The sequence below is a fragment of the Ptychodera flava genome, chromosome 19 (genome assembly GCF_041260155.1).
Source record: "Ptychodera flava strain L36383 chromosome 19, AS_Pfla_20210202, whole genome shotgun sequence".
NCBI classification, from domain to species: Eukaryota; Metazoa; Hemichordata; class Enteropneusta; family Ptychoderidae; genus Ptychodera; species Ptychodera flava.
The window spans coordinates 37,048,805-37,075,103 of record NC_091946.1 but is presented as its reverse complement, the minus strand read 5'-3'; the positions used below and the strand labels follow the sequence as shown (position 1 = coordinate 37,075,103).

At 35.6% G+C, this 26,299-nt stretch overlaps 1 protein-coding gene across 1 annotated transcript; it reads right to left on the bottom strand.

The window, feature by feature from the left end:
• LOC139118190 (tyrosine-protein phosphatase 10D-like) lies at positions 1–26,269 on the bottom strand. Its single transcript, XM_070681482.1, has 19 exons — positions 26,194–26,269; positions 25,388–25,657; positions 24,604–24,849; positions 23,778–24,047; positions 23,026–23,295; positions 22,221–22,490; positions 21,415–21,684; positions 20,608–20,877; positions 20,154–20,423; positions 19,139–19,408; positions 17,784–18,068; positions 16,595–16,864; positions 15,264–15,533; positions 13,972–14,241; positions 12,777–13,046; positions 11,671–11,940; positions 11,122–11,391; positions 534–646; positions 1–18 (listed from the first exon to the last, which is right to left on the bottom strand). Exons 1-19 carry the CDS (start codon positions 26,267–26,269, stop codon positions 1–3), a joined length of 4,518 nt encoding a protein of 1,505 aa, XP_070537583.1.
• Positions 26,270–26,299: the final 30 nt, after the last annotated feature.

Sequence of the window (26,299 nt, the reverse complement as noted above, 5' to 3'; positions counted from 1 at the left end):
TTATGGTAACTCTGTGTCCTGTAGTAGGATAGAAATAGGGGTGGGGAATGGAAACTACTCCGTGGACCACTAAAAACATGCGGTTGACGGACAAATTTCGTTGTTGACAATAGGATTCCATCGGATCTCGTACCCTGCGAGATCCTGTATTTGCCCACTAAATGAGTGTCAAGTGGCCACACGAGGGCGTTTTTCCGGACGGCGACGCCTGGTTCCTACACAAATTTCACTTGAAAAACTACTTTGAAATTGAATTCTATGCCTCAAATATGCCTAATCCAATGAACAAATGTTTCAAGAACAAACACATCAAGTTTCTTTTAAAACGTATGTTTACCTGCGTTGACATTCGGAATCTCAGAGAAAAACAAATCTTTTGCTGTTGAATTCTTGTTTTTGTTAGACTCCTGTATAAAAGCTTATTAAATATTGGTATACATTTTCTTCAGAAATAATTGTCTATTTGCAGTGCATGAGAAGCAGACGTAAAAGAGACAATGACGAGCACAGTGTGTATGTGGATGTACTCTTACCGATGTCACAGCGATCACAAGATTACCGCTTGTATATATACATTTTAATCCCCCGTTAGCATTGGCACTGTTAGCGTCTATTCCAGAAACACCGTCTTCGCAGTAGTCAGGCCCTGTTGGTAAAGAAAGAAAATAGCGAAGTGAACAGCCCATTTACATTCGGTAGTACTGCAATTCTGATAGCTTCCTTTCTCTTAGTATATACAAGAGAAAAAAATGTGTAATTTTAATTACTCAGCTCAACATCTACATTATATTTTACAGAAAAAAAAATATTTGCATTGTTCATATTTGAAATCCGGCGACAGAGATTATTTATGGATTTCTACCGGATACGCCGCTATTGTATGTCACAAAATACATTATTTATGTGGCACATAGTGCGATGAACGATGTCGGATAGTTTGTAAATCTTTGTTGTATAACCGAGGTTATGATGGTATTGTCGGTAACGTGGTAGCGTATCCAATGTAGAAGAGGTGTAAGGAAAACTTGAGACAGCAAGTACTTGTAAAATCTAACATGCTACTTTATTTAACTAAGCACTAACCTACGTACAATAGAGGTGAGCTGGCAAGACTGACTTGAATACACGTGGGCCAAGCCAGATATATATGCCCTCATGAATAATAATGACATGACACTGTGTTATAATCTTAAAACGTTGAGAAAATACGTACATGTTAAGTATAGATTTGTCGGGATGATATGTACTCACGCGTGCTCACTTGCACTTGATACACGGAAGCACTTCTGAGTTCATTGCTAATTGTTTGGATTTCGATTAAACATGTACTATTCGATGGTAGATTAAACAGTGTAATGTTTGGATAAGTCACGTTCTCTGTCCATTCAAATGGAGCACCTCCACACATATACGTCAGTTCGAAAGTATCATAATCCGTACATCCGGGATACCAGTACACATACACGCTTGTTGCATTGTAGTGTATAATGTCAGCATAAACCGGAGATTCTGGAGCTGCATTCAGACAAAGAATATATACTGTGTGAAATCATTTTTTTGCGTTAGTGATTTAATTTGATTAATGTTCTTATACTAGAACAAAACAGGAGAACGTTTCGCATAAATTTGCATAAATTTAAACTTCTTTCTCACCCCAATTATGACTTCTTGCCATGCTAAAAGATGAACCCAACCAACATTTCGATTTTGGGTTTACAAATCAATGAAAAGGGAATAAATCTTTGCAAGAATGTCATTTTGAGCGAATACGCTGTGTTATGTGCAACGCCATCTTAAATTGTGAAAAGCGTTTTAGATAATTTTTCCGCCATGCAATGGCAATTTAGACCAGCGTAATTCACAGACAAGAAGATTTGAGGAAATGTAATTCAAAATTGCTTTTTCCAAACACATTGTTACCACATAAATCAAAATGTGCTTCGTAAAAGTATACCAACGCCATAAGTGAATTTGTTTATGCCATGTCCAATTTATTTTATACCGAGACTTTTTATTAACACAGGCAGGACAACTGGTGTTAAGATGGGCCAACATCAGGAATTAAAAGGATTTACCTTTAACACGATTGGAACTGATTTGGGATAATTGGATTGTGAAGTAATGTCGATTTAATCTGCAAATGTAAACTCATCTACTTTCTTTTTTAAGTTACACACTTGTTTTTGTGAGTAAATTGTAATGTAGCGACATTCAACTATAGGGTCCTAACAATTTTGAGAAATTTGAAAAATATGAAGATCCAATTATCCAAAATTTGTTCAAATCGCTGAGTGCTATTTCGAACATGTCTGTTTTTACAAATACAAGCGCACAATGAAAGTGATTTAACGAGAAGCATCGACGAGTTAAAGAAGTAAATAGTACATACGTAAATTTGCCATGACTGTATCACTTGTATTGAAGTATTTGTAATACGAGTACAGCTCTATCGCAGTAACAGTCACAGTGTATGAGGCTCCTGGTCTTAAGCGATCGAGTGTTGCTTCAAAATGTTCGTATCGTTCGTAGAAGCGACTTTTATCCATTTTTCGATCGAATAAATCAATCGCCAAGTAACCAAGGAAATAACTCGAATAACGGGCCTCGGTCAAATTCCAATTCACTGTTAATGTTGTTGTCGTTATGTAGGCTATATCGACGGTGATAGAAAGTGCTGAAAGACAAACGATGACAATATAGTGTTGGTTTTATCCATAGCAATGTGATTGTCAAAACTCAACCCGACTGTCCCAGATATGGAGTGTGTACCGTCGGATATATTGACGAGATGATCATTTCCCTCCTTTAATTGCGAAGCAATCATGAATTCCATATCCTCAATCTTACGGTTTACATGACAAATCTTTAACTTCAAAGGACTTCTAAGGATGATAAAAATATGGCAAACTCATTTTCAGGAATTAAACCTTGATATTATTCAGAATACTGAACTATACATGTAATGACATCTTAAATATTTCAGCAAGACATGCTCAATTTTTTTGGATAATTTTACTAAATGCCAATTTTAGTTTTAGTGTATGTGATACCGTAGGATATGACCCCCTCAAGACATAGTGGGGTGATTCACGAATAGTTGATGATGGACGGTTTTAACTACTGACTTTTGCTTTTGTGGTGATTACGCAATTGAAGTAATCCGCGGGTTTTGATTGTATTTTTATGTGATATTTGAACGTAAGGTTTTGTTATTTCTGTACGAAATCTCTTTTATTGTTATCTGTTGACTTTTTGCTGATAGAAAGATTAAATCAGTTCAATCCAGGAAGGCGCGCGTGTATTTACCCAAGGTTTGGCGGGTGTAATACGGCGAGGAAAACTTGATAATGAGGAGACTTCGAATATGGCCGGTGTCTGGTTTAAAGGTCGATGTGAGTGGAAGTCTCCGCAAAATCCGAACCATCGGCGGAATCGTGAAATGAAATTGCATTGAAAAGGGACGCGAGGGAAGCTGGATGCTAACTGACATTATTTGAGCTGGTCTTCGTGACACCCCGGCGTGTGAAGAGGTATTTCTTCGACACCTTTGAATGCCAAGTGTGCTGTACTTGAACGAAGCCTGGGTGATTGCCGAAATCTAACACTTCTTTGGAGACATCGATTGCAAAGATCCGACGATTAGGGATGCTCGCACAGGTTTCTCAACGCTGATGGTTAACGTCTTGGAAGCTGATGTAAGTACAATTCGATCGATGGAAGTCGCATGAAAATCGGACTCAATGTGATAACGTTCATTAGTTCCGTAGTAGGGAAATTCGAAGTTCTCTAAACTGGGCGTGAGGAATGCAACGAGCCGCATAACTCTACGTCAACTTCTAAACTGTGGACGGATCATTTTACGAGCATGATTAATCGACCATGTAAGTGATTTTCCATTCACAGAACTGATCAATGCTTTGGAAGGAACTCGGAGCATTGTCAACTAGCGAATTTCCCAGTTGAACTCATAAGTAGCGAAATTACGTGTAATGTTCATGGGTTATAGCCGAGACATGCTTTGCCGACTCTTATGCTCATTAACACGCTACTGAGATGGACGATACTTTCTAACTCATCTCGTTTAATTTTGGAAGCAACTCGACATGACTGTTGTTTGTGGGACCAGGCCCTCATCGGTGAAAGTCGATATTGTTCCTCGCGTTTGTTTATGAACTTTTGAACGACGCCTGAAGTGACCAGGCTATGAAGTGACTTTTGGCAGGCGAAGCTACTCTCGTTTTCTCCAGAAACGTGTACCTTGGATAGATGATAATGTGTCACTGTGTTATTATTACGTTACCACATAGGCGTTCGGATAATTACTGGTACTGTTTGTATGACAAGTTCAGAGTCTTTGATATGATTTGTCTGACAAGTGAAAAGCAACGAGTGGCAACAGCTGAACATTGCTACTATAAGTGTAACTTGTTCTCAACATAACAGGTTTTTGATATCATTTTGCACTTCTGAATCAATATCTTTTATTTTTATAACATTTAGAAATATTGAGTGCTGAAGTGAGCACGTTTGATTTAGAAATAGTACTTTTTTTAACGAGATTGTAATTCGACACTATTACTCTGTACTGGTACATTTTAATGTTATTCGATCATTATTCATTATATTTTTACTCTTTCATTATATTGACTCTGATAAAAATGTTGGCAACTTTGTACGAGGTATACCAAGAATTGATGACGTCATGTTGTGTGTGTACATATGGTAATGAGGTCAAACGTTACACTCCAAATTATTTTAAGGGTTAAAATTAAGAATGAAACGTGGAAACTTAGGGTGAACTGGTTTGAAAGTATTGTCCCAAATTTCATTATTTTCATTCCATCCCCTCTTATTACGTCATTCGAACTCTATCAACGTCTTCTTTAGCTATCCTTATACGAATGTGGAAGGAACTAATCATTGATTGAAGAGAGAGAGAGAAAGTATCACCTGTATTCCACAAGAAGAAGTTGCAAGAAGGGATGCAATGCAGGTATTGGTTGTTTATACTCTTCATTTGATTTTAAATTGATTTAGACATTTTCGGTGCCATTTTATGCAATGTTTTGGCTTGTATATATTTATATGTATATCATTTTTGTTCTTTGTTTTTTCATTGCCGTGTTTGCGCAATCTTTAAAATGTGGCTTATTAAATCCAAATGCGAATTGTTAGCACTTGCAATATGGTGTACACGTCCTTGACCTTATAATCGCTACTCTCGTTAACTAACTTTGGATCGGATGAAGTCGATATGAAACTCCGAACGTCGGGTCTTGCAATGAATGAAGGTTGAATGGTTGGACACCACCTTTAAATTAATTAATAAGTGCATTAGGCCTAGATGCTATTATATAAAAGGTTAAAACTAATTACTAATATCTCTTACCAGTTTCGCAGTATTCGCCTGCGAAACCATCAAGACAGTCACAATCCCGCCATTCGTTGTACCATTCATAATCGTACCGCTTACGCATATTACTCGTGCATGAACCGTTATTTTGGCAAGGGTATACACCACAGGGATCTGTTATTTGATGAAAAAATGATAAAATACTGGAAAAATGCATTTACAGCAACAGGTTGTTTTTTTTAAATAATTGGAACAAGGGAATTCAGTTAAAAACCTTTTCACCATCTTTCAAAATATACACATAACTTATTTCATTTTCAGTATCCGCAATTATAAAAAAAACTTTAAGTGTTTTCCTGACCTTACTGCGCCCGAAAAACGTGGGGAATCCTCTATGTAGAGTTTATATGCCCTAGGCGACACTGTTAGGGTGATAGTTTACGTTATTATTTATTTAGTCATCATATACCATTGCATTTTAAAGAGCAAACATGTGGCACCGATTTTTCTTTTTGAGCTAATTGGTGTCAGTGAAAAGTAATAACATACCGGTGTAATTAAAACTGAGCATCTCTCTTACATCGAGATAAAATACCGTCGCAGATATCGAATATGTCTCTGATGGTATCAAGTTTACCAGAGTGATAGGCTGCGAATACGCTGTTACTGTTTGGCTTTCATTTACATCTGAATGTCTCCAGTATGAAACCTCATACTTTGGGTCATACGATGGCCAATAACTATACAGAGAAAAAGTCAGTTCGACCATTCCAAGTCCATATGATAGTATCCTTACTTGATAAAATCTTCGATATGCTGTAAGTTATCAAATATATCACGCATATGGGTTATTCAACAATTATATACTAAATTATATACTCATACATAGTTCTTGATCTGGTAGCAACACTCCATTATTCAAACAAAACTTACCAATCCGACAATTTAAAGTCCTAAACGGGTGGTCCTTTTTTAACGCAAAATGAGTGCAATTATCTTATCATGTGTAAACATTATATATATATATATATATATATATATATATATATATATATATATATATATATATATATATATATATATATATATATATATATATGGCAAAAATTGATAACAAGAAGAAAACAGGACTTAGGCGTTATTCAGAGAATATATATATATATATATATATAAATTATATATATATATATATAAATATATATAATATTATATATATATATATGTATAATATATTTATATACTGACAGTATTTTTATAATATATACATATACATATAATAAATATATATATATATATATATATATATATATATATATATATAATATATATATATATATATATATATATATATATATTTATGCTACTTTGCATCTGCGCCATTGCACAATTTGCACAACTCCACTGCAATTTACCCATCTGCTTTAAAGTAGTAATTTTTATACTCTGTAGGAAATAAACGTTTCAGACCCGTGGTTATATGAGATGACAAACAATAAACCCCGCCATGTAAGTGTATACGCGACATTTGGGTATGATGCGCGACGTATAGCACGAACCGCTAGGCTCGTGCTATATGAAGCAAACAGTTACAAAACCGGATATATACACACCTCCGGAAGGGAGTTAATGCAATCATACGGTATCAAAATTTCCTGCTATGGCCTTCAACGTTGTCTAATTCGTAGTGTTAGCACGATTAGGAGAAAATAGAATAAAGTGTTTAGCGATCGTCGTCGAACGCCGGAAATAAAGCGCCCGAGACCATACATGGCAATGGCAGTGTTAGCGGCCCCGACTGAAAAAGTGACGCCGCTTATTTTTTAAAGTGCCAGTCAAATGCTCTAATCACGCAGGGGATAATTTTTTAACAATCGTCATGTATCTAATCGTTTACATTAACTTGTCACGTCCATTTTGTCGGAACGCCACCTCTCCGAGTTACACTTCTACACTAGTTGAAAAATAATTGTACAATATTTTTGATGCACGGCAGGCGTGTCCTCTCGGTCAATTAGGACGAGTGCCTGCAAGGATGTCACACTCATATAGTATTATTTGAGTTTTAAGGTTCCAAGACAAGAAATTGACCATTTTAAACTAACAATTCTCTAGTGTTTAAAAAGCTCAGAACCCCCGTAAATTGTATATTTTCGGAAAGCCTAGATATAGGGGAACATTTTGGTTACCATAGTGTCACCATTGTTTACATAACTACCACGTGACAGGTAATTTGCATAACCTTTCAAAAATCGGTTTTCCCTATGTTTTGTTTCAATGCTTTGAGATATGTGGCTTAAATTCATGTGAGTGCAAGCTATCCTACAGGTCTTGAAAAGAGTGTCTCAGAATTTTTTTAAACTTTCTTAAACAGTTTTTATGCCAGAAAAACTTCCAGAGCAGTGAATTTTACCATAGTTGATTTCATTAAATTGTGCTCAAAAAAAAACTAAGCAAGATATAAAAAATCTGAGACACACTTTGAAAGAGCGTTGTGACAGCTTGCATTCCAGCAAGTTTGAGTCAGATATTTTGAAGTATAGAGGCAAAACATAGGGAAAACCGACTTTTGAAAGGTTATGCAAATTATCTTGTCACGTGATAGTTATGTAAACAATGGTGACACTGTGGTTATCAAAATGTTCCCATATATCTAGGCTTTCAGAAAATGTATACTTTACGGGGGTTCTGAGTTTATTAACCGTTAGAGAATCGTTAGATTAAAAAGGTCACATTTTTGTCTTGATCATTACTTTATAGTGGGTACCATAGACGGAATCGACAATTGAAATTTGTCGATGCGATGTTTGGACCATTTCTTTGTTCAGCAAAATAAATTATTCATCATTTATGTTCACCCTTTGAATATTCATTAACTCGAATTTTAAGCATTATCAGGTTTAAAAGCGTTGGTTAAAGCTCCATAGGATGTATCTTTTGCCTATTTTTCTGAACTTTTGTTTTGTGGTTCCCTACACTTTCTGCATTGAATCCCTAAACTGTAATTTAATGCCACGTATTAGCATATCAACACAACTTATATGAGTATAATCTTCATTGGTATTGTTGACAATTGTATTCAAGTCCGGCCTTGAATTCATTTGTAAGCAATAAACAATGATCACTACACACATACAAGCTGTGTTGACAGAAAGAATACTCGAAATTTCAGAATTACAAACGAATTAGGGTCAGACACGGTAGTTGATATGCAGAAGAAGAGCAATGAAAAAAACTTGCCACAAGTTACAACATACGTCCCTTTAAAGATACTTACCGTACTCACAGCTTTGGCCATAAAAGCCATCGAGACAGTGACAATTCCACGATTCGTTGTAATCACCATTGTGATATTGAACGACATCACTTGTGCATGAACCATTATTTCGGCATTGATTAATGCAGGGGTCTTTTTATGATAAGAAACAAAGAGAGTAAGAGTTATGTCACTTTCATGCATCAACACTTCGCTGTTTAATAATTAAGCAACATAACGCGCCTGAAACGTTTACCTTATTGTCAAAATCGGCCATCGAAGAAATGTTTCATATTATTGTCTAAAAAGCATCAAGGGAAGCATAGTTTTGGATATACTTTAAAAAAGCGATATATGATCAGAAGATATATCGTCACCAAATATCATAAGACATTCAAGGATGAACGTAAAAAGAGTTAAACACTTAGGAAAGACAACGCAAGTACAGAATTACTAGAGACCTAATATAGCTCGTATACAGTTTGCCTCTCTTACCGACAATACATTTATGCAATATTGAGAGTATTACGTCCCGACTCCTCCCTAGTTACAGCTTATGCAAATCAAACACCCTTGAAAAAAATACTCAGAGAAAAGAACTAAATAAGACATACCCGTAAAATTAAATTCGATTGTCTCCCTTAAACCTTCATATGTCACTGAAACTAAAATCAAATAGGTATTACTAGCTGTCAGGTTTGCTAGGGTGAAATCTCTTAAATATGTTGTTACTGTTACTGTTTCATTGACTGCTGCTGAGTTAATCCGATAGGAAACAATGTATGTGACGTTGCTATACCATTCCCAGTTGCTGACTCCGACACTCAATTGTATGACACCGGGTTCATTTGACTCAATCTTTATAGAATGCAGCCTCAGGGGACCTGTAAGAAAATTGGAAATTCGGCTTTCAAAATCCCTTCACTTAAAATTTTCGTCTGAACATGTTTGTTGAAGTGAATTTCACTTTCATGATAAAATTATTCCGAACGCAGAATAATTCTTTACTTATTACTTGTTGGAATTGCACTCTTTGCAAACACAAAAAGCTTGCCCAGGCACATATCCGTGGTCAAGATGTAAATTATAATTAACACAGGAAGTCCGTAAATCTGCAGTAAACGCAAATTTTCATTGTAATAATTAGAGCTTGTCAAGATGTCAAGCGGAATTCATTAGACCATGATTGAACTGTATAACCGATATTCAAAACACAATAACTTATATATTTCACGTTGTAAAATCATTATATTGAAAGCTACTTCCAAGAAACTCAAACTGTATTAGCAACAAGTCGACGCGACGTGGTTGTATATTTTACCAGGAAAAAGATGATTAGAAATATTTCCTCCTTCATTTTGAAAAAGTTGCACAGAATCTAGACTGGCGTAGAAATTCTGGTTATGCTTTTGCAGAATGCTCTGATGGGTAAATTCATGGAAGTTTACATTTAATTGTCAGTAGACCAGGCTTCAAATATTCAATGAAAGATTTAGCCCTGATCGGCTATGATTTTGTTCCAAAAGTTTATCGTTAGAAATTATGAAATTGCGAGAAAATGGAAGACGAAACATGTTGAATTTGCTCCAACAAGGGAACACCTGTTTGACCGTTGGTTTATCACTTTGATTGAGGAATTTAAAAGATGCCTTTGAAGTGACATCAAAACATTGATCAATGAACAAAAGGCAGACATGTTATATGCCGCTACACGTTTGGCCGGTGATTATTCATTGATCAATAAACTTTATAGAGACACAGTTTACATTAAATTATTGAGCACTACTCTCGCTAGTACCCAATGGTGAAATCTATTCAATTTTTTTTTATTTGCAAAGTCTCTAGTCTCATTCGTATCATTCTCATGCGTGAACATGTCACAGGAATAGTTTGTAAAATCCATCATGCTGTAAGGCATCTCGTGTCACTTGTACACAAACGTTTTCAAAAAATATTCAAACATATTCCTGTCAAGAGAAGGCTCTCAAAACATCATATCACTTTGTCTACATTATAGACTCTTTCTTTTCGCTACTAATTGTTGGTGCACATTCTCGAATATGCTGCACAGGTACCTGACTCATGTATCTAAAAGAATGAAAAATAAAGAGATCTGCAAAAACACACATTAATCATTGTCTATTTGCAGTTCTACGATGTTGCTCAACATTGCTTCATTATATCAATAGTTCAGAACTTCACGAAATATGGTAAATTAGAATAATTCCCATATAATATGACCTCAACCTAGGTTTTTTTCGAATCGACAGGCACTACCCGATATGACAGTCAATGTAAAACAGCCGCAATGACGTATTGCCTGATTAACCGTTGATTTCTTTCTCAAAATTTTTATCTGCAGCGTGATTTCTTTATGCTATATTCACAAGTGAGTGTATTGTACAAATTTAGAGCTTTCTATTAAATGACGTCACCAAAAGTGAGTCTATACTAGCAAAATTAGAACTTATTAAGAAGTGAAAAGACAAGTCAAACAAAGTAATATTAGCCCTACCTGCCCTCTGAAAAACATCGTTACTCCTTGCACTGACTTCATTCTGACTGTAACTTATCATGTATATGGCATAGATTTCTCCAGGAACCAAATACGCTAGAGTAACATTTCTTGCATATGTCTCATTCACATGAACTTTCACTTCTGTTGTTCCTGTTTCATATACAACCTCAAACCTATCAAAGATAGTATTGTCAACCACTGACCACCTTACAATGATAGCTGTTGAATTGTATGATGTCACTTCATTAATGACCGGTGTTGCTGGTTCTGTGGATTGACATAAAAGAGAAAATACCATAAGCTACATTTCATTTCGCACAATTCTTTTTTCATTTGCACTGCCAAATATTACACATTTTATTACATGAACTGTAAACTTTTTACAAGTCGTTTTCCATTAGCTAAGGTTTGTCATGTATGCCCATAGTTTTAAAATCATTTTCGCCTTTTCTTGAACTGAATTCCCCTTAATTGTAAGCAATGTGAACACAAGGGAAAATGCTATCCATATTATGAGAATTAGCACGTAACATTCATTGCACTTACTTGTCCTCTGTGTTACACTGCTGCTTTCTTCACTGATTTGATCAAAACTGTAACTTATCATATGGATGATATACAACTCTCCAGGAACTAAATCTGTCAGAGTGGCATTCCTTAGGTTTGTCTCATTCACTTGAACTTTCGTTTCAGCGGACCTATCTCTGTATACAATCTCGAACCTATCAAATATAGTGTTCTCATCCATTGACCAAGATACAAAGATATATGTGGAATTGTACGTTGTGATTTCATGGGTAATTGGTGCCATTGGGTCTATAGATGAACATAAAAGATGAAATGGTGTGAGCTACGGTAAAGTGCATGTGCGGGATACACTAACCGTGGTTATTGTTTGAAAATATGTGTATTGTAAAGCTTTAATGAACAGGCCTATTTTGATAACGATGCAAACCCAAACATTTCAAACCCAAATAAATCAAAAATGGACACATAGGCATTCGTATCTATGTGATTCACGACACATATACGGCTATAAGGTTATTTATTAATCGTTTTTCATCCATAGAGCAAGCGACAAAGTTAAAGGTTGTATCGTATGTCATGATCTCATACGAAGATGTGCTAGCGTAACTGTTGACGCCATGATGTCTGCACATTAATTTATTTTGAAAGAAATTTTAATCGCGGTTTTATTTTGTTTGATATTTGCTTTGTTTCCTTTTTTGATTTCGTTTGATTTTATGTGAAGATGTAACTACAATGCAAAAATCTGATATCGAACAATGGCGGCCGTGATTTGTGAAATGCAAGTTCACAATTCGATTAAGGAGGTCACCTCATTGAACAATGCATAAATGCGCTACTCAAATTATTAATTAATAATTTAAAAAAGCAATTTGCACTATGTTACGGTAACACGCCGAACCATCGCCTTGTATTTCGAGACTCTCCCCCTTCGTTCATTTATGATATAAATAAACTGTAGGAATCCTTTAATCTCCGCTCGCTTTATATATACAATTAAAATTGAGGAAGATCGTGTCATTATAACGGATGTCGTTTACTTAATAAATCCATTATATTTTTATAATTAGTTTTGTATATCCTGCCATCAGAAGCGTTGAACACAGATAGTCACCAATACTCACCTGTCCTTTGGATTACATTGTTACTGTCTGCACTGACGTAGTTGTCACTGTAACTTCTCATGTAGATGACATACAACTCTCCAGGAACTAAATCTGTCAAGGTTGCTCTTCTTGAATATGTTTCATTCACTTGAACAATCATGTCTCTGTATCCGGCTACATATACAATGTCAAATCTATCAAAGGTAGTGTTCCAATCCATCGACCAAGTGACAGTGATAGATGTTGAGTTGAATGTTGTAATATCATCAACCAAAGGTGGTATCGGCACTATAGATCAATATGAGATGAAATATTGTCAGTCATAATGTCCGAATATCGTTTCTTTGCCTAACAACATTTTGCGAAGGTAATTAGAGTTTCGGTTTTCTTTCGGTTCTTTTTCGGGTTTTTTTTAGAATGTTCCTCATTTGACAAATCTGCATGAGAAAGTCAAGCAAGCTGATAATTATAAAAGGCTCATGTCTAAAATCGTGCGTAAGAAATATATAGGAGGGGAAATGCAGGCATTCTAAATTCTCTCTTAATATGAAAGAAGTATCAAACTTTGAATATTATTATGTGAGAACGCCCTTTTTCAAGGTTAACTACTAGTAATTCATTGAAATGTAGCCTAAAAGATTGCTGTGGATAATTTTTGTAGTTACTGTATCATTGTGCCAACGGGTTTATAACTTAGCGGGCGAGAAATCGAGATGAACAATTCTAAGGATCATTTGTACAGAAACCGAGAGAAAGAAATGACAATAATCCAGAAATATGTGAAGATGTCACTAAGAGGCGGACCGTGATATCAAACAATACAGGGACAATTTTCTGAATGCATACTCAAAAATCATTGTAGAGATGAAATCTAAGAAATATGTACTGTTCAATTGATGAAGCAACTTGCACAATGCTGTGGTATCTTCGAGGACAATGAACGGTATCAATTCGATTCGAAGACATTATCTCGAGCGATTGTCATGCAAAACCAACACCTTAAATTATAAACATCTACGTTTTACATTTATCGAGTAAGATTTATCAAATCTCCTGTCCTTTCATATAAACACTGAACAATTAAGTGCGTTCGTTTCAGTACAACTGATGTAGTTTACTGAACAAATCGCTGATATTTCTTCAGGTTTTTCCATCATGTTTTTGAAATATCCCGACATGAGAAGCGTTGAACGCAGATTATCACAATCCTCACCTGTCCTTTGGATTACATTGTTACTCTGTACACTGACGTAGCTGTCAATGTAACTTCTGATGTAGATGACATACAACTCTCCAGGAACTAAATCTGTCAAGGTTGTTCTCCTTGAATCTGTATCGTTCACTTGAATAATTTCGTATGTATATCCGGCTCCGTATACAATCTCAAACCTATCGAAGGTAGTGTTCTCATCCATTGCCCAAATGAGTGTGATAGATGTTGAATTGAATGTTGTGGTATCGTCAACCACAGGTGGCACTGGCACTATAAAACAATATAAGAGAAAACGCCGTAGGTTATTATGTATGAATATTATTAGTTGTTCTCAATGTTGGCGAAGATTATTTGTGTTAATTTTTTTTCGTTTTGATTCTTTTTGTGATAATAGGTTTCCTTTCCATTTTTGGAAAAGATTTGTAAACTGATATTGTAATGTGCTATTGTATATTTTATGCAAAGAAATTATAGGGAGATATAAATAAACATCAGCAGCAAAATCAGCGTCACTCTCATTTTTTTCAAAAGAAATTTGAGCATTTTAATTTAATATCTGAAGACACCTTTTGGGCCTGTTAACTATTAAAGTCAATATGATGTGTCATAAAATACTGTGGTGATTATATTTTAGGTAAATGTATAATTTTGATAACGGGTTTATAGTTTGTATAGCAACCGAGAGGAAAAAATTACAATAATGCAGACATATGTGAGGATATCACTAAGAAGTTGATCGTGATGTATAACAAAACGGGGCTCGACTGTCAAAAGGCATTCTCAAAATTCATTGCAGAGATAAAACCAGGGTACATTACGTATATGTGATACTGAATTGATGAAGCAATTGCAAAATGCTGTAAAAACTTCGACGACTATCTGCGGAAGTGATAGAATAACATATCATTAAGCTATAACAATTTACACTTTCTATATTGATTTATAAAACAAATATAGGGTAAAAATTTTTAAATTTCTCCCTTTATAATTACAATGAACAGTCCAGTGCGTTCTATCTAGTAAACTTATGTAGTCAATTGAACAAGTCGATAGTCTTTATCTAACACTTTTGCATTATCCTAACATCAAATGCGTTGGACTGTCAACAGAAGCGATAAGGTGACATAATATATAAAGCGATTGGTCGCATCAAACCCTCACACTGATTTATAAGCTACGTTTAACAAATCTAAAGTCGTTAACAGAAATATATTATATGTTTTTGTCCTGCATTAGGTTCTAAAATATGAAAACATCGAAAGCGTAGAACACAGGTTGTCACCAATACTTACCTGTCCTTTGGATTACATTGTTACTGTCTGCACTGACGTAGTCGTCACTATAACTTCGGATGTAGATGACATACAACTCTCCAGGAACTAAATCTGTCAAGGTTGCTCTTCTTACATCTGTATCGTTCACTTCAACAATCATGTATGTTGATCCAGATCCGTATACAATCTCAAACCTATCAAAGGTAGTGTTCTCATCCATCGACCAAGTGACAGTGATAGATGTTGAATTGAATGTTGTGATATCATCAACCAGAGGTGGCATCGGCACTAAAGATAAATATGAGATAAAATGTTGTAAGTTGTAATACCTAAAAATAATACTTCCCAGAATGTTTAGACAAGTTAACTTGCGTTATGTTCTTCTTTGAATCTATTTTTTCTGATGTCAAGATGTCACTTAGAACATAAATCTGATATTGACGAAAACAGTGGGCAATTTGCCGAATGCATGGTCGAATTTTATGAATGATATGACCTCATTGTACATTAGAAATATGAGCTGCTCTTTTGACGAACAACTTTGCGCAATGTGCTTTAATCGAGGACTATCAACAGAAGCGATGAGGTGACATAATATCTAGTGGCCACACTACCACTCGCGTCGGTGATCTGTCATGCCCGGTGGGAGAAAACTGAGTCTTTACTGACTTGGCGAATAAACGAAAAACATTTTTTGCTGATTCCACCAGAATTCGCATAGGTGACTAGCACAGTTACGTGCGGTTGATACATAGCGGCCGCCATGTGGTATGCATAGACGCACACCACGCGGCGGCCGCTATGTATCGAACCACGCGTAACCGTGTGGCAGACGACAAAATGTAGTCACTGGAGGTTGTTAATATTTTACACGTAAAAACTGATATCTATGTGATATTGGTAAAAAATGTAATAAATACAACTGATTGAGAATAATACAAACGACAAAAACTAAGGAGAAGTTTTAAAAAAACTTATCTGAGGTAGAGGCATAATGCTGTATATAAAGTCTTCGCAGTGGGAGGTAAATTAATTGCGTCGTTCGAACTTATTATGGACTCGCTAGAATATCGTCAATCAGCACAACAACAAACCTTCGGGGGATTTCGGGTCATAATCAGAAACGATCGTAACACTTCGGATGTGAAAAATACGCTCGGGAACTGACATGTTTTTATCGATATCTCGCGATCCGCGTGCAGTCGCCTCGTCAAATATCGACCGTTTGCATTAAAAATATGTGTTTTAAAAATGTTTCCAAGTGTAAGTGCAATCCATTATATTTTTATAATTAGTTTTGTATATCCTGCCATCAGAAGCATTGAACACAGATAGTCACCAATACTCACCTGTCCTTTGGATTACATTGTTACTGTCTGCACTGACGTAGTTGTCACTGTAACTTCTCATGTAGATGACATACAACTCTCCAGGAACTAAATCTGTCAAGTTAGCTCTTCTTGAATATGTATCATTCACTTGAACAATCATGTCTCTGTATCCGGCTACATATACAATGTCAAATCTATCAAAGATAGTGTTCCGATCCATCGACCAAGTGACAGTGATAGATGTTGAGTAGAATGTTGTAATATCATCAACCAAAGGTGGTATCGGCACTAGAGATCAATATGAGATGAAATATGCTCAGTCATGATGTCCGAATATCATTTGTTTTCCTAACAACTGTTTTGCGAAAGTAATTAGAGTTTCAGTTTTCTTTTGTTTCTTTTTCGTTTTTTTGTTAGAATGTTCCTCATTTAACAAATCTGCATGAGAAAGTCAAGCAAGCTGATATTATAAAAGGCTCATGTCTAATATTGTGCGTTAGAAATATATAGGAAGGGAAATGCAGGCATTCTAAATTCTCTCTTATTATGAAAGTAGTATCAAACTTTGAATATTATTATGTGAGAACGCCCTTTATCAAGGTTAACTGCTACTAATTCATTGAAACGTGGCATAAAAGGTTATTGTGGATAATCTTTGCTGTTACTGTATCATTGTGCCAAAGAGTTTATAACTTAGCGAGCGAGAAATCGAGAAGCACAATTTTAAGGATCATTTGTACAGAAACCGAGAGAAAGAAATGACAATAATCAAGAGAGAGGCGGACCGTGATATCAAACAATACATGGACAATTTTCTGAATGCATACTCAAAAATTATTGAAGAGATGAAATCTTTGTACATAAGAAACATGTACTGTTCAATTGATGAAGCAACTTGCACAATGCTGTGGTATCTTCGAGGGCCATGAACGGTAGCGATTCGATTCGGGGACATTATCTCGAGCGATTGTCAAGAAAAACCAACACCTAAAATATAAACACCTACGTTTTACATTTTGATGTATAAAATCAATATCGAGTAAGATTTATCGAATCTCCCGTCCTTTAATATAAACACTGAACAATTAGTGCGTTCTTTTCAGTACAACTGATGTCGTTTACTGAACAAATCGGTGATATTTCTTCAGGTTTTGCATCATGTTTTTGAATTATCCCGACATGAGAAGCGTTGAACGCAGATCCTCACCTGTCCTTTGGATTACATTGTTACTCTCTACACTGACGTAGTTGTCAATGTAACTTCTCATGTAGATGACATACAACTCCCCAGGAACTAAATCTGTCAAGGTTTTTCTTCTTGAATCTGTATCGTTCACTTGAATAATCTCGTATATATATCCGAACGGTAAGACTGCGTATACCCATACAATCTCAAACCTATCAAAGGTAGTGTTCTCATCCATTGCCCAAGTGAGTGTGATAGATGTTGAATTGAATGTTGTGATATCATCAACCACAGGTGGCTTTGGCACTATAAACAAATATAAGAGAAAACGCCGTAGGTTATTATGTATGAATATTATTAGTTGTTCTCAATGTTTGACGAAGATTATTTGTGTTAATTTTTTTCGTTTTGATTGTTTTTGTGATAATACGTTTCCTTTCCATTTTCTTTGAAAAGATTTGTCAGCTGAAATTGCAATGTGCTATTGTATATTTTATACAAAGAAATTATAGGGAGATATAAATAAACATCAGCAGCAAAATCAGCGTCACTCTCATTTTTTTCAAAAGAAATTTGAGCATTTTAATTTAATATCTGAAGACACCTTTTGGGCCTGTTAACTATTAAAGTCAATATGATGTGTCATAAAATACTGTGGTGATTATAATTCAGGTAAATGTATAATTTTGATAACGGGTTTATAGTTTGTATAGCAACCGAGAGGAAAAAATTACAATAATGCAGACATATGTGAGGATATCGTGATGTATAACAAAACGGGGCTCGACTGTCAAAAGGCATTCTCAAAATTCATTGCAGAGATAAAACCAGGGTACATTACGTATAATGTGATACTGAATTGATGAAGCAATCGCAAAATGCTGTAAAAACTTTGACGACTATCTGCGGAAGTGATAGAATAACATATCATTAAGCTATAACAATTTACACTTTCTATATTGATTTATAAAACAAATATAGGGTAAAAATTTTTAAATTTCTCCCTTTATAATTATAATGAACAGTCCAGTGCGTTCTATAAGTAAACTTATGTCGTCAATTGAACAAGTCGATAGTCTTTATCTAACAGTTTTGCATTATCCTAACATCAAATGCGTTGGACTATCAACAGAAGCGATAAGGTGACATAATATATAAAGCGATTGGTCGCATCAAACCCTCACACTGATTTATAAGCTTTTAGGTTTGTACATTGTTTTATAAAATAAATATACAGTAGACGATTAAGGCCTACGCTACGTTTAACAAAACTGAAGTCGTTAACAGAAATATATTATATGTTTTTGGTCTTGCATTAGGTTTCTAAAATACCTAAACATCACAAGCGTGGGACACAGGTTGTCACAAATTCTCACCTGTCCTTTGGATTACATTGTTACTGTCTGCACTCTCGTAGTCGTCACTATAACTCCGGATGTAGATGTCATACAACTCTCCAGGAACTAAATCTGTCAAGGTTGCTCTTCTTACATCTGTATCGTTCACTTCAACAATCATGTATGTTGATCCAGATCCGTATACAATTTCAAACCTATCAAAGGTAGTGTTCTCATCCATCGACCAAGTGACAGTGATAGATGTTGAATTGAATGTTGTGATATCATCGACAAGAGGTGACATCGGCACTAAAGATAAATAGGAGATAAAATGTTGTAAGTTGTACTACCTAAAAATAATACTTCCCAGAATGTTTAGACAAGTTAACTTGCGTTATGTTCTTCTTTGAATCTATTTTTTCTGATGTCAAGATGTCACTTAGAACATAACTCTGATATTGACGAAAACAGTGGGCACTTTACCGAATGCATGGTCGAATTTTATGAATGATATGACCTCATTGTACATTAGAAATATGAGCTGCTCTTTTGACGAACCACTGCACAATGTGCTATTATCGAGGACTATCAACAGGAGCGATAAGGTGACATAATATTTGAAGAGATTGGTCGAACCAAACCCTCCATCTATTTATAAGCTGTTGGGTTTTTGTACATTGCTTTATGAAATAATACGGCTAGGTTTCAATCGGATTCGAACCCACAACATACGGCATCAGTCGCCTAGCTGAGAGGCCACAGAAAGAACCGCTCGGCTAAATCTCCACTCCCAAAAAAGAGTGGTTCAATAGCCGGCTAAGTTGTTACATTTTTCTGACTGACACCGCTCAACACGTTGTAGAGTTCGTGAAGCACTCACGCACGCATGCTCACTATCATACATAATTATATAGTAGACGTTTAAGGCCTAGGCTCCTTTTTATCAAAACTAAAGTCGTTAACAGAAATAGATTATATGTTTTTGGTCTTACATTAGGTTTCTAAAATATCCAAACATCAAAAGTGTTAGACACAGGTTGTCACAAAATCTCACCTGTCCTTTGGATTACATTGTTACTGTCTGCACTGACGTAGTCGTCACTATAACTTCGGATGTAGATGACATACAACTCTCCAGGAACTAAATCTGTCAAGGTTGCTCTTCTTAAATCTGTATCGTTCACTTCAACAATCATGTCTGTTGATCCAGATCCGTATACAATCTCAAACCTATCAAAGGTAGTGTTCTCATCCATCGACCAAGTGAAAGTGATAGATGTTGAATTGAATGTTGTGATATCATCAACCACAGGTGACATCGGCACTAAAGATAAATATGAGATAAAATGTTTTATGAAATAAGTTTACAGTGGATCATTTAGGCAGAGGCTACGTTTATCAAAACTGAAGTCGTTAAAGAAATCGATTGTATATAATTGATCTTGCATGAGGTTTCTCAAATATCTAAACATCAAAAGCGTTGGACACAGGTTGTCACAAATTCTCACCTGTCCTTTGGATTACATTGTTGCTGCCTGCACTGACGTAGTTGTCACTATAACTTCTCATGTATATGACATACAACTCTCCAGGAACTAAATCTGTCAAGGTTGCTCTTCTTATATATGTATCGTTCACTTCGACAATCATTTCTGTTGATCCAGATCCGTATACAATCTCAAACCTATCAAAGGTAGTGTTCTCATCCATCGACCAAGTGACAGTGATAGATGTTGAATTGAATGTTGTGATATCATCAACCAGAGGTGGCATCGGCACTAAAGATCAATATGAGATAAAAAGTTGTAAGTTATAATACCTAAAAATCATACTTCCCAGAATGTTTAGACAAGTTAACTTGCGTTAAGTTCTGCTTTGAATCATCTTATTTTTTCTGATGTCAAGGTGTCATTTAGAACATAACTCTGATATTGACAAAAACAGTGGGCAAATTACCAAATACATGGACGAATTTTATTAACGAGATGACCTCATTGTACATAAGAAATATGAGCTGCTCATTTGATGAACTACTTTGGACAATGTGCTATAATCGAGGACTATCAACAGAAGTGATGAGGTAACAATAATTAAAACGATTGGTCACACAAACCCCTCATCCCAACTTATAAGCTTTTAGCATTCGTACATTGTTTTATGAAATAAATATACAGGGGACGATTGAGGCTAAGGCTCGGTTTTATCAAAACTGAAGTCGTTAACATAAATCGATTATACGTTTTTTGGTCTTGCATTAGGTTTCTAAAATATCCAAACATCAAAAGCGTTGGCCACAGATAGTCACCAATCCTCACCTGTCCTTTGGATTACATTGTTACTGTCTGCACTGACGTAGTTGTCACTGTAACTTCTCATATATATGACATACAACTCTCCAGGAACTAAATATGTCAAGGTTGCTCTTCTCGAATCTGTATCGTTCACTTCAACAATCATGTCTGTTGATCCAGATCCGTATACAATCTCAAACCTATCAAAGGTAGTGTTCTCATCCATCGACCAAGTGACAGTGATAGATGTTGAATTGAATGTTGTGATATCATCGACAAGAGGTGACATCGGCACTAAAGATCAATATGAGATAAATGTTGTAAGTCATAATATGTGAAAATCACTTTTTCCCAGAATGTTTAGACAAGTTATCTTGCGTAATTTTCTTTTTGGAATCGTTCTCTGTTTTTCTCATGTCAAGATGCGACTTAGAACATAACTCTGATATTGACAAAAACAGTGGGCAATTTACGGAATGTAAAGTCTAATTTTATTAATGAGATGACCTCATTGTGCAAAAGAAATATGAGCTGATCATTTGATGAACCACTTTGGACAATGTGCTATAATCGAGGACTATCAACAGAAGCGATGAGGTAACAATAATTAAAACGATTGTTCACACAAACGCCTCATCCAAACTTATAAGCTTTTAGCGTTCGTACATTGTTTTATGAAATAAATATACAGGGGACGATTGAGGCCTAGGCTCGGTTTTATCAAAACTGAAGTCGTTAACAGAAATCGATTGTATGTTTTGGTCTGGCATTAGGTTTCTAAAATATCCAAACATCAAAAGTGTTGGACACAGGTTGTCACAAATTCTCACCTGTCCTTTGGATTACATAGTTACTGTCTGCACTGACGTAGTTGTCACTGTAACTTCTAATGTAGATGACATACATTTCTCCAGGAACTAAATCTGTCAAGGTTGCTCTTCTTACATCTGTATCGTTCACTTCAACAATCATGTCTGTTGATCCAGATCCGTATACAATCTCAAACCTATCAAAGGTAGTGTTCTCATCCATCGACCAAGTGACAGTGAGAGATGTTGAATTGAATGTTGTGATATCATCAATCTGAGGCGGCATCGGCACTAAAGATAAATATAAGATAAAATGTTGTAAGTTGTAATACCTAAAAATCATACTTCCCAGAATGTTTAGACAAGTTTACTTGCTTTATGTTCTTCTTTAAATCTCTTTTTTTCTGATGTCAAGATGTCACTTAGAACATAACTCTGATATTGACGAAAACAGTGGGCAATTTACATAATGCATGGTCGAATTTTATGAATGATATGACCTCATTGTACATTAGAAATATGAGCTGCTCATTTGACGAACCACTTTGCACAATGTGCTTTAATTGAGAACTATCAACAGAAGCGATAAGGTGACATAATATCCGAAGCGATTGGTCGCACCAAACCCTCCATCTATTTATAAGCTTTTGGGTTTTTGTACATTGTTTAATGAAATAATTATATAGTAGACGTTTAAAGCCTAGGCTCCTTTTAATCAAAACTAAAGTCGTCAACAGAAACCGATTATCTGTTTTTGGTTCTGCATTAGGTTTCTAAAATATCCAAACATCAAAAGTGTTAGACACAGGTTGTCACCAATACTCACCTGTCCTTTGGATTACATTGTTACTGTCTGCACTCTCGTAGTCGTCACTATAACTCCGGATGTAGATGTCATACAACTCTCCAGGAACTAAATCTGTCAAGGTTGCTCTTCTTACATCTGTATCGTTCACTTCAACAATCATGTCTGTTGATCCAGATCCGTATACAATCTCAAACCTATCAAAGGTAGTGTTCTCATCCATCGACCAAGTGACAGTGAGAGATGTTGAATTGAATGTTGTGATATCATCAATCTGAGGTTGCGTCGGCACTAAAGATCAATATGAGATAAAATGTTGTTAGTCATAATACCTGAAAAATTATTTCCCTGAATGCTTAGAGAAGCTAACTTGTATTCAGTTCGTCTTTGAATCATTCTCTTTTTTTGATGTCAAGATAGCATGTTCAAATTTCATTAATGATATGAACTCATTGTATTTTGCAAATATGAGCTGCTCATTTGACGAACTACTTTGCACAATTTGCTAAAATCGAGGACTATCAACAGAAGGCATAAGGTGATATAATATATATAGCAATTGGTCACACGAGACCCTCATCCCGAATTATAAACTATTAGGCTTTGTACATTGTTTCATGAAATAAATATAAAATGGATCATTGAGGCATAGGCTCCATTTATCAAAACTGAAGTCGTCAACAGAAATCGATTATATGTTATGGGTCTTGCATTAATTTTCCCAAAGATCCAAACATCAAAAGCGTTGGACACAGGTTGTCACAAATTCTCACCTGTCCTTTGGATTACATTGTTACTATCTGCACTGACGTAGTTGTCACTGTAACTTCTAATGTAGATGACATACAACTCTCCAGGAACTAAATCTGTCAAGGTTGCTCTTCTTACATCTGTATCGTTCACTTCAACAATCATGTCTGTTGATCCAGATCCGTATACAATCTCAAACCTATCAAAGGTAGTATTCTCATCCATCGACCAAGTGACAGTGATAGATGTTGAATTGAATGTTGTGATATCATCAACCAGAGGTGGCATCGGCACTAAAGATAAATATGAGATAAAATGTTGTAAGTTATAATACCTAAAAATCATACTTCCCAGAATGTTTAGACAAGTTAACTTGCGTTATGTTCTTCTTTGAATCTATTTTTTTCTGATGTCAAGATGTCATTTAGAACGTAACTCTGATATTGACAAAAACAGTTGGCAAATTACCAAATACATTGACGAATTTTATTAACGAGATGACCTCATTGTACATAAGAAATATGAGCTGCTCATTTGATGAACCACTTTGGACAATGTGCTATAATCGAGGACTATCAACAGAAGTGATGAGGTAACAATAATTAAAACGATTGGTCACACAAACCCCTCATCCCAACTTATAAGCTTTTAGCATTCGTACATTGTTTTATGAAATAAATATACAGGGGACGATTGAGGCTAAGGCTCGGTTTTATCAAAACTGAAGTCGTTAACATAAATCGATTATACGTTTTTTGGTCTTGCATTAGCTTTTTAAAATATCCAAACATCAAAGCGTTGGCCACAGATAGTCATCAATCCTCACCTGTCCTTTGATTACATTGTTACTGTCTGCACTGACATAGTTGTCACTGTAACTTCTCATATATATGACATACAACTCTCCAGGAACTAAATATGTCAAGGTTGCTCTTCTCGAATCTGTATCGTTCACTTCAACAATCATGTCTGTTGATCCAGATCCGTATACAATCTCAAACCTATCAAAGGTAGTGTTCTCATCCATCGACCAAGTGACAGTGATAGATGTTGAATTGAATGTTGTGATATCATCGACAAGAGGTGACATCGGCACTAAAGATCAATATGAGATAAATGTTGTAAGTCATAATATGTGAAAATCACTTTTTCCCAGAATGTTTAGACAAGTTATCTTGCGTAATTTTCTTTTTGGAATCGTTCTCTGTTTTTCTCATGTCAAGATGCGACTTAGAACATAACTCTGATATTGACAAAAACAGTGGGCAATTTACGGAATGTAAAGTCTAATTTTATTAATGAGATGACCTCATTGTGCATAAGAAATATGAGCTGCTCATTTGATGAACCACTTTGGACAATGTGCTATAATCGAGGACTATCAACAGAAGCGATGAGGTAACAATAATTAAAACGATTGGTCACACAAACCCCTCATCCCAACTTATAAGCTTTTAGCGTTCGTACATTGTTTTATGAAATAAATATACAGGGGACGATTGAGGCTAAGGCTCGGTTTTATCAAAACTGAAGTCGTCAACGTAAATCGATTATACGTTTTTTGGTCTTGCATTAGGTTTCTAAAATATCCAAACATCAAAAGCGTTGGCCACAGGTTGTCACAAATTCTCACCTGTCCTTTGGATTACATTGTTGCTATCTGCACTGACGTAGTTGTCACTGTAACTTCTCATATATATGACATACAACTCTCCAGGAACTAAATATGTCAAGGTTGCTCTTCTCGAATCTGTATCGTTCACTTCAACAATCATGTCTGTTGATCCAGATCCGTATACAATCTCAAACCTATCAAAGGTAGTGTTCTCATCCATCGACCAAGTGACAGTGATAGATGTTGAATTGAATGTTGTGATATCATCGACAAGAGGTGACATCGGCACTAAAGATCAATATGAGATAAATGTTGTAAGTCATAATACGTGAAAATCACTTTTTCCCAGAATGTTTGGACAAGTTATCTTGCTTAATTTTCTTCTTGGAATCGTTTTCTGTTTTTCTCATGTCAAGATGCGACTTAGAACATAACTCTGATATTGACAAAAACAGTGGGCAATTTACGGAATGTAAAGTCTAATTTTATTAATGAGATGACCTCATTGTACATAAGAAATATGAGCTGCCCATTTGATGGACCACTTTGGACAATGTGCTATAATCGAGGACTATCAACAGAAGCGATGAGGTAACAATAATTAAAACGATTGGTCACACAAACCCCTCATCCCAACTTATAAGCTTTTAGCGTTCGTACATTGTTTTATGAAATAAATATACAGGGGACGATTGAGGCCTAGGCTCGGTTTTATCAAAACTGAAGTCGTTAACAGAAATCGATTGTATGTTTTGGTCTGGCATTAGGTTTCTAAAATATCCAAACATCAAAAGTGTTGGACACAGGTTGTCACAAATTCTCACCTGTCCTTTGGATTACATAGTTACTGTCTGCACTGACGTAGTTGTCACTGTAACTTCTAATGTAGATGACATACATTCTCCAGGAACTAAATCTGTCAAGGTTGCT

Excerpts from the sequence above, each read along its gene's own strand:
- LOC139118190 (XM_070681482.1), bottom strand. The coding sequence starts at position 26,269 with ATGTATGTCATCTACATTAGAAGTTACAGTGACAACTACGTCAGTGCA. Across the intron at positions 25,658-26,193 it reads CTATGTAATCCAAAGGACAG|TGCCGATGTCACCTCTTGTC; the intron begins GTGAGAATTTGT and ends ATTGATCTTTAG. Across the intron at positions 22,491-23,025 it reads CAATGTAATCCAAAGGACAG|TGCCGATGCCGCCTCAGATT; the intron begins GTGAGTATTGGT and ends ATTTATCTTTAG.